This window comes from Pyxicephalus adspersus, chromosome 6 (assembly GCF_032062135.1).
Source record: "Pyxicephalus adspersus chromosome 6, UCB_Pads_2.0, whole genome shotgun sequence".
In the NCBI taxonomy this organism is placed as follows: Eukaryota; Metazoa; Chordata; class Amphibia; order Anura; family Pyxicephalidae; genus Pyxicephalus; species Pyxicephalus adspersus.
In genome coordinates this window covers 47,023,542-47,039,936 of record NC_092863.1, presented here as the reverse complement: position 1 = coordinate 47,039,936, position 16,395 = coordinate 47,023,542, and the positions used below count along the sequence as shown (strand labels likewise).

The 16,395-nt window shown below is 37.4% G+C and overlaps 1 protein-coding gene across 1 annotated transcript in view; it reads right to left on the bottom strand.

Annotated features, from left to right (window-relative positions):
* The window catches only part of LOC140333774 (septin-2A), a 38,916-nt gene extending 25,223 nt beyond the window's left edge, over positions 1-13,693 (bottom strand). Inside the window, exons 1-6 of the mRNA XM_072415664.1 lie at positions 13,581-13,693; positions 12,562-12,661; positions 10,716-10,802; positions 8,257-8,380; positions 3,874-4,008; positions 595-712 (exon numbers count right to left, since the gene is read on the bottom strand). Of these exons, the coding sequence (XP_072271765.1) occupies positions 595-712; positions 3,874-4,008; positions 8,257-8,380; positions 10,716-10,802; positions 12,562-12,661; positions 13,581-13,607 (591 nt within the window). The 5' untranslated portion in view covers positions 13,608-13,693. The remainder of the gene's footprint in view (positions 1-594; positions 713-3,873; positions 4,009-8,256; positions 8,381-10,715; positions 10,803-12,561; positions 12,662-13,580) is intronic.
* Between the last annotated feature and the right edge of the window lie 2,702 nt (positions 13,694-16,395).

Below are 16,395 nucleotides of genomic sequence, written 5' to 3'. Positions count from 1 at the left end.
TACTACACTAAAAGTGTAAACAATTCAAGGGAAAACACTTCCCTGATCAAAAAGATGGATAGCCTATTATTACATAATGGAGCTCCTTTGTATTGTCTGTCCACACAGTTATTATAGATTATGGCACAAAACCTGCGTCAACCACTTCTGTATTATCATCAGCCAATACGAAATGAAGCCCTTTTACGTTATAATAATGACCAAGGAGCTCAAACTCTTAATTCCCAAGGAACACAGAGAAAGAATTGCCTTTGTTCTGTACAAAGTCTGTGCTTGCCAAGCACAAATTACATGCAGCCCTGTGTCTGGCACACACAACATTGTGATAAAGATTTTATGGTTTCCTTTCAGACCTAGAAAGAAAAGGGTAGGGGAAGTTGGGTTTAAGGGAATTCCTGTACCAAAAAACTCCCAAACCTAAAACACACAGGTATTGATTCTCATCAGCAACTTCTTTTCAAGCAAAAAAAAAAAAAAAACATTTTGTTTTTAAACACTTGGTATTCATTTAGTATGTGACAAAATGGATCTCAATAAATCAACTTTTTCAGATGCTTAACAACTTTGACTTCATCAGCATAGAGTCATACTCACTCTCCTCTTAAGCCTCTCTCGCTCCTTCAAGGTCAGTGTGTCTGCTTTAGCAATAACAGGCACTATGTTCACCTTTCCATGAAGGGCTTTCATGAATTCTACATCCAAAGGCTTCAATCTGAAAAAAGGGGGTGGCATCAGCAATATGACCCGGTAACCAATGCAAGAAATCGATTTACAATGTATTTATTAATGTTGTATATAAACCCTACATCACACAAAGAAATTGCTGTAAGTAGTTAGTGAAGCAGGCGGGAAGGAGAGTGGCCTAGAGCCTCTGACCCTATAAACATGTGAACAAATGGCAGCGTTTGTATTTCTATTTTCACAGGTTATCTTTAATGTACAAAAAAAAAATAAAACATTATAGACAAAAGTCTTCATTAACACATTTCTGTTGTGTCACAATATCCAGCAACAGTACCTGTTCCTGAAAAAGATATACAGTTAGGTCCATAAATATTTGGACAGAGACAACTTTTTTCTAATTTTGGTTCTGTACATTACCACAATTCATTTTAATTGAAACAACTCAGATGCAGTTGAACTGCAGACTTTCAACTTTATTTTAGTGGGTTGAACAAAAAAATTGCATAAAAATGTGGGGACCTAAAGCCTTTTTTTTTTACATAATCACTTTATTTCAGGGGCTCAAAAGTAGTTGGACAATTTAAAAAGCTGACAATAAAATGTTCATTTCTTATACTTGGTTGAAAACCCTTTGCTGGCAATGACAACCTGTAGTCTTGAACTCATGGACATCACTAGATGCTGGGTTTCCTGCTCTTTAATGCTCTGCCAGGCCTTTAATGCAGCAGCTTTCAGTTGCTGTTTCTTTGTGGGCCTTTCTGTCTGAAGTTTAGTCTTCAACAAGTGAAATGCATGATCAATTGGGTTCAGATCAGGTCACTGACTTGGCCATTCAAGAATATTCCACTTCTTTGCTTTAATAAACTCCTGGGTTGCTTTGGCTGTATGTTATGGTCCATTTGTATTATGAAAAGCCTCCCAATCAATGTGACTGCATTTAGCTGGATTTGAGCAGACAGTATGTCTCTGAACACCTCAGAATTCATTTGGTTGCTTCTGTCCTGTGTCACATCATGGATAAACACTAGTGTCCCAGTGTCACTGGCAGCCATGCACGCCCAAGCCATCACACTGCCTCCGCCATGTTTTTACAGATGACGTGGTATGCTTTGGATCATGAGCTGTTCCACGCCTTCTCCATACTTTTTTTCTTGCCATCATTCTGGTAATGGTTGATCTTGGTTTCATCTGTCCAAAGAATGTTTTTCCAGAACTGTGCTGGCTTTTTTTAGATGTTTTTGAGCCAATCAAGTCCAATCTAGCCTTTCTATTCTTGAGGCTTATGAGTGGCTTGCACCTTGCAGCGCACCCTCTGTATTTACTTTCATGCAGTCTTCTCTTTATGGTAGACCTGGATATCGATACGCCTACTTCCTGGAGAGTGTTGTTCACTTGGTTGGCTGTTGTGAAGGGGTTTCTCTTCACCATGGAAATGATTTTGCGATCATTCACCACTATTGCTTTCTGTGGACGTCTTTTTGCGTTGCCGAGTTCATCAGTGCTTTGTTTCTTTCTCGTGATGTACAAAACTGTAGATTTTGCCACTTCTAATTTTGTAGCAATTTCTTGGATGGGGTTTTTCTGTTTTTGCAGCTTAATGTTGTCTGACCGCATGTTGTCTGTTCACAGCAAAATTTTCCACATACAAGCACCCCCCCCCCCAGATCAACGCCAGGCCTTTTACATGCTTAATTGATAATGACATAACGAAGGAATTGCCCACACCAGCCCATGAAATAGCCTCAATTGTCAAATTACTTTTGAGCCACTAAAATGAAGTGATTGTGTTAAAAAAATGCTTTATTTCACATTTTTATGCAATCTTTTTGTTCAACCCACTGAATTAAAGCTGAAAGTCTGCAGTTCAACTGCATCTGAGTTGTTTCCAAAATTAGAAAAAAGTTGTCTCTGTCCAAATATTTATGGACCTAACTGTATCTCATTAAATCAATGGTCAATCAATGTCTTTCAGTCACAGTCATGAGACTTTGACTAAGAATAATCTCTGAAAGTCTGTAGTGCGATGGTTGGAAGGAGAGTAGAAAATAGCTACTGTGCAAATGAACTGTAAATAATCTAGAACCTTTATCACATAACCACGTAAATACATGTAGCAGAAATTTAAAGGGTAAATAAACCCAAGAACAAAAACCTTACCTTACCTTAAATATAGTGACTGCATTGGTTTTAATTTTTTAGGCTACAAACAATGTCAGCAAGAACAGACAAATGCCAGTAAATTTTGTCAGAAATAGTCTCCTTCCTAGAGCTGAACTGAAAGTAAAAACAATGTGATCTTCCCAGGACAGCCCTCCAAGCATTGGACAATGGTTGGGAAGAGTAAAAGATATTTACTGTATGGAGGAGCTGATGACCATGGGAACTGCGAAAGCTGAAACATTTACCCAAATTTGGTTCTCCTGGATCCAATACTGCACTACAACAGAGTTTAACACATTGCTACCTCAATATCAAACTGCAGAATAATGTTCCACACTAATAGAGGTTGTAGGTTAAATACTTTGCAGATGTTGTTGAAGCAGATGGTTTGTGTGACATTGTGTTACTGCTGAACTGCCTTACCTACCCTTTACTCACCTACCTATCCCCCACCCCATCTTTTTCTTTTCTCTTTTTACTCACTTTTTCTTCCTCTTTTCTTCAGCTGTTTTTTTTGTTTGTTTTTCTAAGAATTAAACTGGAAACGGAGATGCTCAGTTTTTTGAACATACAATGGTCTTTTTTTGCACAATATGTATGTACTGAATACTTGTTTTGTTTGATAAATATGGGTATTGCATTTATTGTTTTGTTTTTCATGACACTGATTGTATCTCAAAAAAAATTTATATACAAAAAAAAAAAAAATCCTTCCCTCTGTAAACTACTGTCCCTAACTCCCATGTAAAAGAATGAACAAAAAGCAGACTTGTTTAATGTCCACCCTGTGTGACAACCATAGATCCTTCATTAGATGTACTGGAAAAGTAAGCAAAGCCACTGAGGTGAAAGCAGAGGGTGTTGATCTAGCGTTACATATATATGCAGACACTGCTGAAGACAGGAAATAGTCTACACATGCATGTAGACAGGAAATAGTTTTGTCCTTCATATATTGAAACCTTTGCACTGAAACATGGTAGAGCTTCAAGATGCCTTTGATATCATTTTGGGGTTGTAAAGTCTTACCCGTGTCCAAATGGTGAGATGAAATAGAAGCAGCAGTGAACGCGATTATCAATTATGTGGCGTCTGTTTAGGCCGCTCTCATCATGCAGGTAACGCTCAAACTGGTTATCTATATATTGAATAATGGTTTTGAAACTGGGAATAAAAAGTACAAAAATATTGCTTTGGTTGGTATATATGGTTTTTATATAAATGTTGAAAAAACATCTGTTACTTATTTTACCCACTGTTCCCCATCACCAGAGTACAAAATACATAGGCTGAAACAAACAGGGTATATATTTCATTTCACAAATGTTTGTGTTGTACAATATTCATTTTCAGTGCACTCATTTTTCTTGGAGAAAAATAAAGCCAAACAGATTTGCAGTCCTGCTTATTAGACATGGCCTGCGGTGTTAGGTGTGTGTATTAGAATCCAATAAAAGGGCTATATTGTGTAATGAAATGCTTAGAGCAGAATGAGGCTCACAGCCAGCTGTGTTAACAGATGCTCATCCTACTTTATCAACAATATCAGAAACATTAAACCTCAGGAAATGAGACAGCTCAAAATTGGTCAGACTTCCTGGAGAGAATATATATATTGCATAGTAAACACAGGGCCCTGGCTAAAGCACACAAAGCCATAATAATAAAACTATGTGACCCACAGTGGATACTACATTTTTGTTATGGAAGCATAACTATAAAACTTTTGGATGCATTTTACTTTCCTTTTATAAATCTGAGTTGTAACTATATACCTAGACACATAGTACCAGTCAAATATTGGGACACAACTTCTCATTCAATGGTTTTTCTATTTTTATTATTTTCTACATTGTATGTTAATAATATAGACATCAAAACTATGAAAACACACATGGAAATATTTTGTAAACAAAAAAGTGTTAAACAGAATTTGTTTTATATTTTACATTCTTCAAGAAGAAATAACAGTCCATTTTACTACTGCTGTGTCTCCACTGGGAAAAAGTATTTGTGATATTACTGAAGGAAAGAGCAAACTCCAACTTTACTTCATTTTGTTTCTATGTATAAGGATGTATCTCCTTCTCCCTTTCTCATTAACACTGCTGATTCATTAGAGTAAAGCATTACCTTTAAAATCACTTTCCGGTCTTGGGGAACCACTGCTTAATAAAATTCATTGGTGGTCCCAAAAGACCACTAAAAATCTTTGGGTACATGCAGATGGCCCTGCCAAATAGCATTGGTCCCCAGAACTCTGCAGCTACCATCATATAGCGAACCAATCCCTAGCAACATGTGGAGAACCAATAAATCCTGGTTTTACCTCCTCTATTCTACTACCTTTCATGGTTTATATAACTAAAGCATTTGTGTCTGTAACACATCAACAACCAAACCTGCTGATGTAGTCTGGCACACTGATGGGGTTATATGACCATACTACAAATCTAAATGGTTGACATTAGCTTTTAGCAATGCTGATTTTGTGAAAGGGGTCAGTCAATTTGTAGTAAATCACTAGATTCCCTTACAAAACAATCATCTAAAAATCCTAACTTTAGAGAAAAAAAAATGGCATCCATTCACTTGAATTGTGACAGCTCCAGTATACTGTAAGCTAATGAGGTTTATTTTAATCTTGAAAAATTTTACTATTTCTATTCTTTGTGGTTTTTCAGCTTCCTTGGGCATTCTGTCATATCACAGGATATGCCCTCAGAAACCAGGTGCTTCCCAGGGAATGACACAATAGCACAGAGAATGTCAGTGAACCACATAACTAACAAAACATCTAACAGGAAGTGACCTCAGAGGGAGGAAATGACCTAACTTCACATGTTATCTTGTAAGTTTAATGTAAAATGTATTACTTTTTTATAAAACAAACCACATAAGAAGTTTACACTACTTTATTTTTAACCGGGGTGCTGCTAAAAAGTTGCATTTAATATGTACTAGGAGAAGTTTTGGAAACAGTCAAGAATTTCCATCTATTCTGGGTCAGGCATGAAAATACTTCACTTTAAACACAGCTAGTATAAACATTTAAATTTTACTTTATAGAAGCCTCTTGTAATCTCTAATACAACACCACTCAGACTGGGGGAGGGAGCGCAGTAGGGGTCACCAATCACACATGCTGCATTCACAGGTGCTGTGTTCACAGATATGTTACCTAGTTATTGTTTATTCCTTTTAATTTGGATTATTGTTAATATTTATTATTAGCCACTCTGCATAGTTTAAAGCTAGCAAAAAAAGGGGGCATACATAAACCAAGCACTATATATATGCAAATATATAGCAATATGTGAACATGCCCTTAGAGACCAAGGATGCCTTGACACAGTAGAGTGGCTTTCCAGAAGTATCAAATGTTTCAACTAATCAGATAACAAAAACAGAGGATTTATTTGCAGATTAGTTATGTTTTTTTTGGCTGGTTAGTTTGAAAGTGTGATGGGCTACTTTTTTCTGAAGACATCTATTGGTCCCCCAATATCTCATCTGCATTTTGACTAAACAGAGCTGTTCTACCTTGGTTTTGACAGCCCTGAACCTTAAAGTGCCCAGCTAAGTTCTGGCAGACAATGGGAATAGTGGGTCCATTGAAAGCCTTAAAGATGAACTATACTTTTGGTGCATATTTAAGGATTAGTAGAAGCTCACCACAGACATAGCACCAATGACTAGGATCCTGTCACTGCCACATCCCAGTAAGCTGCCATCTTTGCTTACGACTCCATGGCAATTACTTTTAGCCCACTGATAATGTAACTTATGCATGTACACAGGAGTTAAATTTTTCCCAGCATCTGGCTCTGTTTGGGGCACAGCCAAGGTCTACACTGCACAGTGCATGTGCTGTGCAGTGTAGAGCTACAACAAACCACCAGAAGTCAGGGCCGGTTTTTTTTTTTGGCAAAAGAGGAGACTTTGCTTGTTTCTTTTGTAAATTAGCTTTACTTCCTGGGTATTTTTTGTTTTCTCAGTTAAGGTCCGTGGGCATACAGTGCGGTTTGCACCTCTACAGCATGTTCTGGCATCTTTCTGAAGTTCTGCAACACTCACATAGAACAAACCTAAGGCATTTGGCCCTATATAAAGTAAATTAATAAACTTTAAAATACAACCCCACAACAAGTTAGCAGAAAGTTCCATAACAAAATCAGTGATAAGAAATCCATGTTGCAGCTCCAGATTTCATATAAGGGTAAATGCCAGTGACCTGCACATTATCACGAGGATCCAAGTAGGGCAGCCAGAAACATTTCAGAGCAATAAACAAGCTGAATTAGCACACAATCAACAGGAAGAGCTGCTTGAAACACAATAATCTGGCCAGGAGCTCATGTAGGGGCAAGACGGCAACGGAAGGAAAGGGGGACTCCAGCACATCTCTCCTTACCTACCCACTCCAAGAAAAAGATATTCATTTTAACACTTAGACTGCTGAAGCCAAAAGCTGCATTTAATACTAATCTTATGTAACCTTATGTAAAAAACAGAGTCAAGATGCAACTTCTAGTGTTCCTGTACACTGCACTTTTTTTTTTTTTTTTGTTTTGCTTTCTATAAGCTACTAAAGTTGTAAAAGATCTTGTGTGAGTTTTTTTGTTTTAGGTAGTTTGGGGTTTACTTCCTCTTTAAGATATAAACAAAATCTCAGGTAAACCCTGGGCAAAAGAGCACTTTACTTTTAGCAATTGAGGCCGAATGCACTGAGGCTTGCCTACCTGTTCTGAGACTGTGAATCAAAGTGATATGTCACAAGGAATATGCAGTCCTGGGGCCTAATGTCATTCTCAGATACTACCCAAAAGTGTTAGTGCTGTTTTTCAGAACCAGTTTGGATTTGCTAGAAAGGTGTGCAAGGTTGCTGAAACAAGTGCAGGCATTTCTAGGTGCTTGAAATGTATTCCTGCGGCATTTATATTTGTATTAGTGATGGGGAAATATAAACCATAAAAACATAACACCTAAGGATTTTACACCCACCCGAATGCATAGTTTAAATGTGTGTTGCATTGGCACACACTGCTTTGATGTGCATTTTAAAGACATTTTTTAAACACCTAAATGGCAAAAAACAGGTGAGAACACCCAACATGTCATAGCAGAAGAAGAAATACTGGTTGGAGATTACAATGAAAGCCATTGATTTTCTAATTGTTATGCTTGTGTAAAATGCAGGAAAATACAACTGGTGGAAATGTTTGTCTCTTTGTTCCCGAGAGGCCTCCAGGCCCTACCAGCTGCATCTACACGTACACATCCGCCTCAAGGCTGAATGTTAATTCTGGCATGGCAAAAGAAAGAATCTACTTAAAAATTAGGATATGTTCCACTAATCAGACAAAATCATTTAATTAAATTCTGTTCACCAAAACTATCTACTCAACCTACCAGTCTTGGCTGTTAATGGCATCTCCATAACCAGGCGTATCCACTACAGTTAGGCGTAGCTTCACTCCGCGTTCCTCTATCTCTACAGTAGAGGCTTCAATCTGAACTGTCCGTTCAATTTTCTCTGAGGAGAAAAAGAAAAACTTTTCGAAACAGCAAATTTTTAATAAAATCAACAAAGTACTCTTAAATCTAGTTGGTGGCTGTGAATTTTTTTTCACATCTTGAGGCTGTATATGAGAAACACCAAGAAGCCTGTAGTGCTGTAATATAGAAAAAGGCCCTGTATCATAACGAAAAAAATGTAGCAAGGGGGACTAATTAAAAAGTGAAATTCTAAGGCAGCCTGTGCACCCTTTATGTACCTTTAATATTTATTAAAACATACCTTCAGTATACCAAAGTACATAAAGTATATAAAACTAAACATCCTTGTATATGGTAAGCATCACAATGTGTTATTTTGTTTATATCATAAACCACCTAGCCGTTAAGCCCGACCTTCGTTCGGGCAAAAAAAAACGGCTAGGATGGTTAACCCCGAGATTTTTCCCATCCATACTTACCTGGTCCCCCTGTGCTTATCCAGCGTCGTTTTCGTATTCCAGCGTCGTCCTCTGTCCAGCGTCGTCCGTTGATCTCCCTCTCCAGCGTCGGGTGCCAGCGGGACCAGGTAAGAAGCCGGCCGGCATCTTGTGTTCCACCGGCCGGCTTCTTACCTGGTCCCGCTGATTGTCCCACGTCCTTCTCGTTCCAGCGCCGGATGATCTCTGAAGGGAGAAGCCGTCCGGCGGAGAAAAAAAAAAAAACGGACGGCTCCTCCCTGCGTGCGTGATGACATCGGCGCGTGTGCGGGAAATTCAATACAAACTCCTGTATTCAATCCAATACAAAATAATTCAAATAAATACAAAGTGTGTAATTGGTAAATTCAAACTGTCATTTTGTATTGGATTGGATACAAACTTGCGTATCCAATCCAATACAAAAAATTAAAAAAAAATAAAATAAAAGTAAATAACTTGGAAATTCAAATTTATATTTTGTATTTGATTGGATACAAACTTGCGTATCCAATCCAATACAAAATAGTATAAAATTAATACAAAGTACATAACTGGTAAATTCAAACGCTCATTTTGTATTGGATTGAATACAAACTCCTGTATCCAATCCAATACAAAAAAATAAAAAACAAATAAAATAAAAGTAAATAACTTGGAAATTCAAATTCTTATTTTGGATTGGATTGGATACAAACTGCCGTATCCAATCAATACAAAATAATTCAAAACAAACCCCAATAAATACAGAATCAAAGTTTTAAAAATTGCCACTTATTCCCTGGATGGCTAGTGTGTAACACTGTGTCTTATCTTACCTTTGCTGATCTTCGCCTAATTTTGACCATTTGCTGCCTGCTTTGACCTCTGCCTGGACTCCGACATCTCTGCCTGCCGCCTGCCCTGACCTCTGCCTGGACTCTGACATCTCCGCCTGCTTTGACCTCTGCTTGGACTCTGACATCTCTGCCTGGACCTGGACATCACCGCCTGCCTGACCCCCCCTGCCATGGCTTCAAGCTTTGTTTATGTAGTCATGTTTAAGCTGATTTTTGTGTTTTTCCTTTAATTTTATTAAAAGTAATTTTTTTTTTAAATGATTGTGTGTTTCAAACATTTTTTATATTCATAATATCTACTAGAACCCCTGTTCGGACATATTTCTGTAAGTTACAGGTCTACAATTTAAAAAAAAAATTCATGAAAAACGATGGATCACTTTTGGTACAGAAATCTAGACCTCAGTGTAACGCTCAGGTGGTTAAGTAAGGGAGACAATTGTTTGTATGCTAAAATCATAAAATGTGAACAAAATGTGTCAAAAAGTCATTTGTTTTAATGATAAATTAAGGAGATTTCTGAAAATCTGGCAATATACTTAAAAAGTTGAAATTACTGTTGCTGGGAATAAGTCTCAGCAGAAAATTATTTTGAAATGGAAACTTGCCAGTTCCTGGAATTCCTTTAAATGAACAGCCATTTGACAGTAAGTGTGTAGATAAGATCTAAAGTCTCTGTCTGGAAATCACATAATGAATGTTAAACCAGGTTTGTCAGGAAACAAAAGTTTCATTTAGCAAAAAAAAGTGAAAAAAGTCATAGTTTGGTAGACATAAAGATGCTCTTGTCTCACAGAAGGTAACAGAGGGTGAATCACTGCCCATCCTCAAACCTGCCACAAGGAATGAAGATGAACACAGATGGAGAAGTATTTCCTGGCATCAGGCAGGGCTTTACTGCAGAAAAGGACAGGAGATTTCCCTTCTGTAATAAGTATTGTTACCTGACTGATCACTGTCCTATCTGTCAATACGCACATAATATAGGTATGTGGAATATACAATTCATTAAGATAAACATATACAAAATTGAAGGGACATAGACTGCAATGGGTACCTGCTGCGCCTGGTATGTATCGTTCCGGATACAGGTCAGTGAGGAACAAACTGTTGATGAGTGTTGATTTTCCCAATCCAGACTCACCTAAAAGCAGGAAAACTTTTTATTTGATAAATGTTCACATTTAGTATAGAATTTTAGATTTTATGCTAAGTTACAAGCAAAGAGTTAAAAAAAAAAAGGATCATGTCACCAGATTGTGTAGCTCTACTACACAACACAGTCCTGCCTGACTGAGCAAAAAGCCTCTACTATGAACTGTTAATGATAAGGTCATCTCTCTTGTCCGTCTGAATCATTCTTCCTATTCTTTCTTGTGACATATGACCACTATGAAACAACTGACATTTTGTGCTGCTTCTCTCTTCCCCAGCCTTAGAGCTGCAATTCAGCAGATTACAAGATGCTGACACTTTTAGGTACTTACAAAAATTGCATTAAAAAAAATGTAAGGATGTATTATTGCATACAGAGCTGCCTGTACTCCACTAGCAGCTACAGAAAGGGATCCTCAGTCTCTGTGCAGAAGCTAACTTTCAGAAGTCTTACACTCCCCCTAAATATCATAAAGTCTCATACTCCCCAATAAGGGGGGGGGGCTAAGCAGGAGGCATGTGGGACCTCTAAGACAAAACTTCTACAACCCCCACAGAGAATAAAAATGTGTAGAGGTGCAAATACAGTCGCTGCAAAGAGTCCTTAGTGAAAGTTTCTAGTGACAGTTATAAAGAACAAGGTTTGTACAAAGAGCATTATTATTTCTATTGAGAGGGGGGAAGGATGATGAACATGTCACTTGTTGGAGTTGGAGTGAGGTGTACCGATGTCAGAATTTCACCTGAAAGGATTACTAACATCTGGGGGAACTAAGTTGTTCAAATGTTCAATCAGGCAGGTCGCATTGGGCATTGTTGCAGAAAGGGACAGGCGATTTATCTTATGCAATAATCCATCTTGCCTGCCTCATCGCTTTGTGAACTGTCAAAAAAGCAAAGCTGTGCATGCGCAGGTCAGCTTTGGTTACTAGAATAGCAAGCAATCCCAGCTTTCCCGGGACTAAATGAACTCCCACGTGCCTCCTGCACGAGTTACATTACCCCAACCCAGCCAATCAAAATGACTTAAGATCAAGAAGGAAGAAAAGAAGAAAAGACATGGCACAGGGACAGGTTAGTATAGCAGGGTTTAGTTCCATGTTAGCAGCCCACAGGCTTTTCTAGTCAAGCTGTGGCTGCTTTCTAAGATCAACTAATTATATATTTATCAGACCTTGAAAGAGTTTGGCAAATTTAAACTGAATGTTCAGTTAGGCTTTAGGTGTAAATTCTACTGTTGGCTATACATGTGCATACATGAGTTTTTAGGCCTACATCTAATCAGAATTCACTCCAGTACACGATAAATAGTTATAAAAGTACTGCAATTACAAATTGACACCTCACCATTAAACTCCTTACTGAATGAGACCTAAAATGTACAGTATGGACAAAAGGCACATACACTGTGCTAGACTAGAGAGTAAAGATGTATTGAGAGAAAACAAGTCCACAATGATAAAAAAAAGGGAAAAAAACACATTATATTCAAGTGTTAAATGAGGAATAATATTAACTAACAGTTAATAGAAAAAATAGACTGCTGCAGATCATACTGCCATGTTTCCATGTAAATAGAAAAAAGGGCAGCCAAGCTATTGACAGATGCATTAGAATGATGAAAAATGAAAACACTGCAGCAGGAAATTTCTTTCTAGGGCCATTATAACATTTATATAAGAGAAACCGTCAAGAATAAAACGATTCTCATAGTAGTATTCCATGGTATACATTATTCATCCACTTACCAACCACCATGAGGGTGAATTCAAACCCTTTCTTTACAGATTTTCTGTGAACCTGGTTTGGAAGGTTGGCAAATCCAACATAGCCAGCAGAGTCAGAAAACTAGGAGACAAGAGGTTTCCAAACATTGATATACAGTTATATGATGCAGTGGTATAATTAAACGGCTTTGCAAACAGTGAAATCTTGTTAGATACAGAAATAGGAATATTTTATTAAGAAGATGCATTATCTCCATCTAACTATCTTAGTTTGTTTGTTTAATAATACTTTGTTATTTTTAGCTTTAGAAAGCCTATACTAAATTGTGGTGCTCTTTTAAATGTGGTCTGCTTGTGCTTTATCACTGCATTCATTAAAATTTCTGGCAGTAATGGATACTGAGCAAGAGTGGTGCAACACTCCAACCCTCACCCTCTACTGCAAACCAATTTTTGGATTTTGAAAAGATAAGCCCACATTTTTAGCTCACAATTATTACTGTGTCGACTGGAAGTAGCATGCTTACCTGCCAGATAAGACAAGCAAGTATAGTCTGCTTTAAAGCTGCAGATAACTATAAAAAAAAGGGGGCCCTGATGTGCCATTAATCCCTAAAGCAAATGTAATGCTTTAAGACTGAACTATGCTTTCAGCTAATCTCATTCAGCCAAAAGAGTGGGGTGGGAAAAAAACTCTGTGCATGCAGTTGCAGTGTAGTGGATCATGGTGCGATTTCTGCAGACAGCATGTCACTTGCTTTTACTCCTCTGCAGGAAGAACTGCATCCCAAATGCAAGACAATGCATGCAAACGTGTTGATTGGGATGCACTTTGCTGTTCCTGGGCACATAGCAGCTGTTTGCTACAGGCCTGGAAGTGGCTAACCATGAGGTTTTTCAATGCAACTGTGAAAGAGACCCAACTCAGAATCATTATAATTATCCCTACAAAAAAAATATATCTGATGAGGCAAAGGCACCTAAACATGCATAATACATTATTTCATCTTTACATTAGTAATTAATATTATTGCACATACCTTCACTTTTTCTCCTGTTTGAGACATGCTGGGTTACTTTTTTGAACCTAAAAAAAACAAATGTAACAGTCAAATTAAAGTTCACAGAGAGAAACACAGATACAGGTTGACATTCAAAAATCTGGCAACCTCTGGACCTGAGGAGTGCCGGATTTTCGAAAAATCTGGATTTTTGAAGGTTATTTATGTTGTATATATTAAATTGAAATAACACTAAATGTAAAGCAAATGATATTGTAATGTTCACCAACTAAATAAAACTGTTTTACAGAATTTTAGTTCAACTAAACAAAATAGTGCCTAAGAATTTTAATCATCATCATCATACTGTACTCTTGAAAAGAAGCTAAATAGATATGAAGATGATCATCCTGACAGCCTGACTGACAGTAACAGCATCCTCAGGAACAGGAACAGCTTCAATTTGTGGAGGAAAAGCAAGACCTAACAGCTGATTCTGGAGTACAACACCATCTAAACATAAACAGCGACTCCAGAAAACAGTGTAAATTTGAAAATGCGCCCTGAAATCTATGCCGGAAAACTGAAGGATCCGGATTTTCAATGACAACCTGTACTATTTTCAACCATTGGTAACTGCTCCCACTGAGACAATAGGCCTGAATAATAAAGCTCTCCCAGGCTGGACAGGATACACTTTAACAGCCCAACTACCCTGAATAAATCCATATATTTAATACAAATACGCAGCATGAACAGTAGAAAACAAGGTAAGAGTGTGTCTACGCATGGCACAAGGAAGCTGGTACACAGTATGCGATGTATAGACGTCAACTATAAAATTAGCCCACCATCATATGACTATCGTCTTTGAAGGTGAACTCTTATTTATGTTGCTTACTTCCAAGTCATTTGCCATGTACGGATGCCTACAGCTTTTTAAAGTATGTACAATTTACCTATAAAAACTGACAACAACATCTAGTAAAACTAGAAACAACTAAACTTTTTTAAATTGACGCTGTTCCCAGGAGAGTCACTTTTTTGGGGTTGATATGGCAGGAACTACTGTTGTTCTGAACACTTCTTCTGTACAAGCCAAATCCAATTCTACCTATGACCCGGCATGCACTCTTTTACAGCATGTTACTAATTTATTGTATTTGTACAAACTACCTCAAATCATCACAATAATATGTTTAGACTTCAGCTTCATAAAATAGGTTCTGATACGGAGTGTCTTGCTTTTTTAGAGAAAGATTAAGGCTGCCTTCACATGCCTTTTGCATTGTATGTACATCACCACAATCCATAATACCAGAACATGAACATGTTAAAGCATTGTGCTGCCATTAATTCAGAAGTGTAGCAATGACGATAACTGTGCACTACAACATCTTAAGCCGAAAATTTTTTTGAAGTATAGCCGGAGTGGAGTAGATGCAACCTTTCCTTCAACTCCAACCGAGTGACCCAATAATGTGTTCCAAGACCTAGCTTTATCCCAAAAGGTCCCCAGAAATCTGAACATACAAACACCTTAAGTTCAGCGACAGTTTAGAATAATAGTTCTGTGCTCCTGTGGGGTTTCTCAAACATTGGCAGACTCAGCAGTATGTTGAAATTAATGGGAAGAACCCTTCAAGCCAACATTCAAAGATTACAGACTTGAAAAGATAATATTCTGAATGAAAATAATTGTTCTGAAAAAAACAATGAAGCTCACCAAGTTTAAAGTAAACCTATATTAAAAAGAAAACTTCTAGCAAAAGCCTAGAATGAGCAAGAACAGTTTTTGGTAGATGAAGAGAAGACACAAAAAGAAACACAGTGAACAATAAAAATTTGTTACAAGTTCTAATGCTTATCAGACCAATCACTATCTGAAATAATACAGTTCAGTGATCAATGAAATGTCTGCCACTAAAAAATTTTGAAAGATAACAAACCTTAAATTTTGTATACAATTCAAAAAGGCATTTCAATGTTCTACTATATTATTGTATTTTATTATTATATATTATTGCAAACAGTATTGCAAAACAAAATGTTAGCATTTGCTCCAATAATTCTATGCATGTGACTAGCATTAATAAAATACATTAAGACAAATAGTTGGTGTTATTATTTCCAGAGTAAGTTCTTTAGACCGAACACATGAAAGTATGTGAAATAGAAGAGAATTAAAAAACAAACCAGATAAATGGCCAATAAAACCTGCATAGAGACTAATCTCTTAGATTGTAAACTCTTTGGGCCAGGTCCTCTTCTCCGCCTGTGTCACTGTCTTTTATTTGCAACCCATATTTAATGTACAGCCCTGCGTTATATATTGGTGCTATATCAAAACTGTTTAATATTAATAATCCTACATAAATGTGACATATGAGCTGCAGAGAAAGGTAACTGAGGATGCTTTCAATTATAATCTGTTATAACCACTACAGGTTCAGCAAATGGTTCTTGCACCCAGATAGCTCAGGAACTCGGAGCATTCCCAGCTCAGCAGGATGCCAGTCTGCAGAATATCATTTTCCTGTCATACATCACACAGCGTGAAAGGCGGTCTGCTCCCGTTGGTTCTAATAGAAGCCTGTGGGATTAATAAAGTCTCCATAAAAAGTTGTGCTGAGGTAACCATAAAGAACGTTAAACTACATGAAGTGTTTTCAATCTTTTGGACCACACAAGAATGTGCATAGCTAGCACACAGAAAGCTTAACGCACAGCACTACTCTAAGCTATGAGAATCAATGAAAAATTAGAAAGTCATATTTCACCAGCAAACGTGGGATATAATAACACCTCCTTATATATGAACTATATATATCAACAATAACAAATGGTCTTGTGT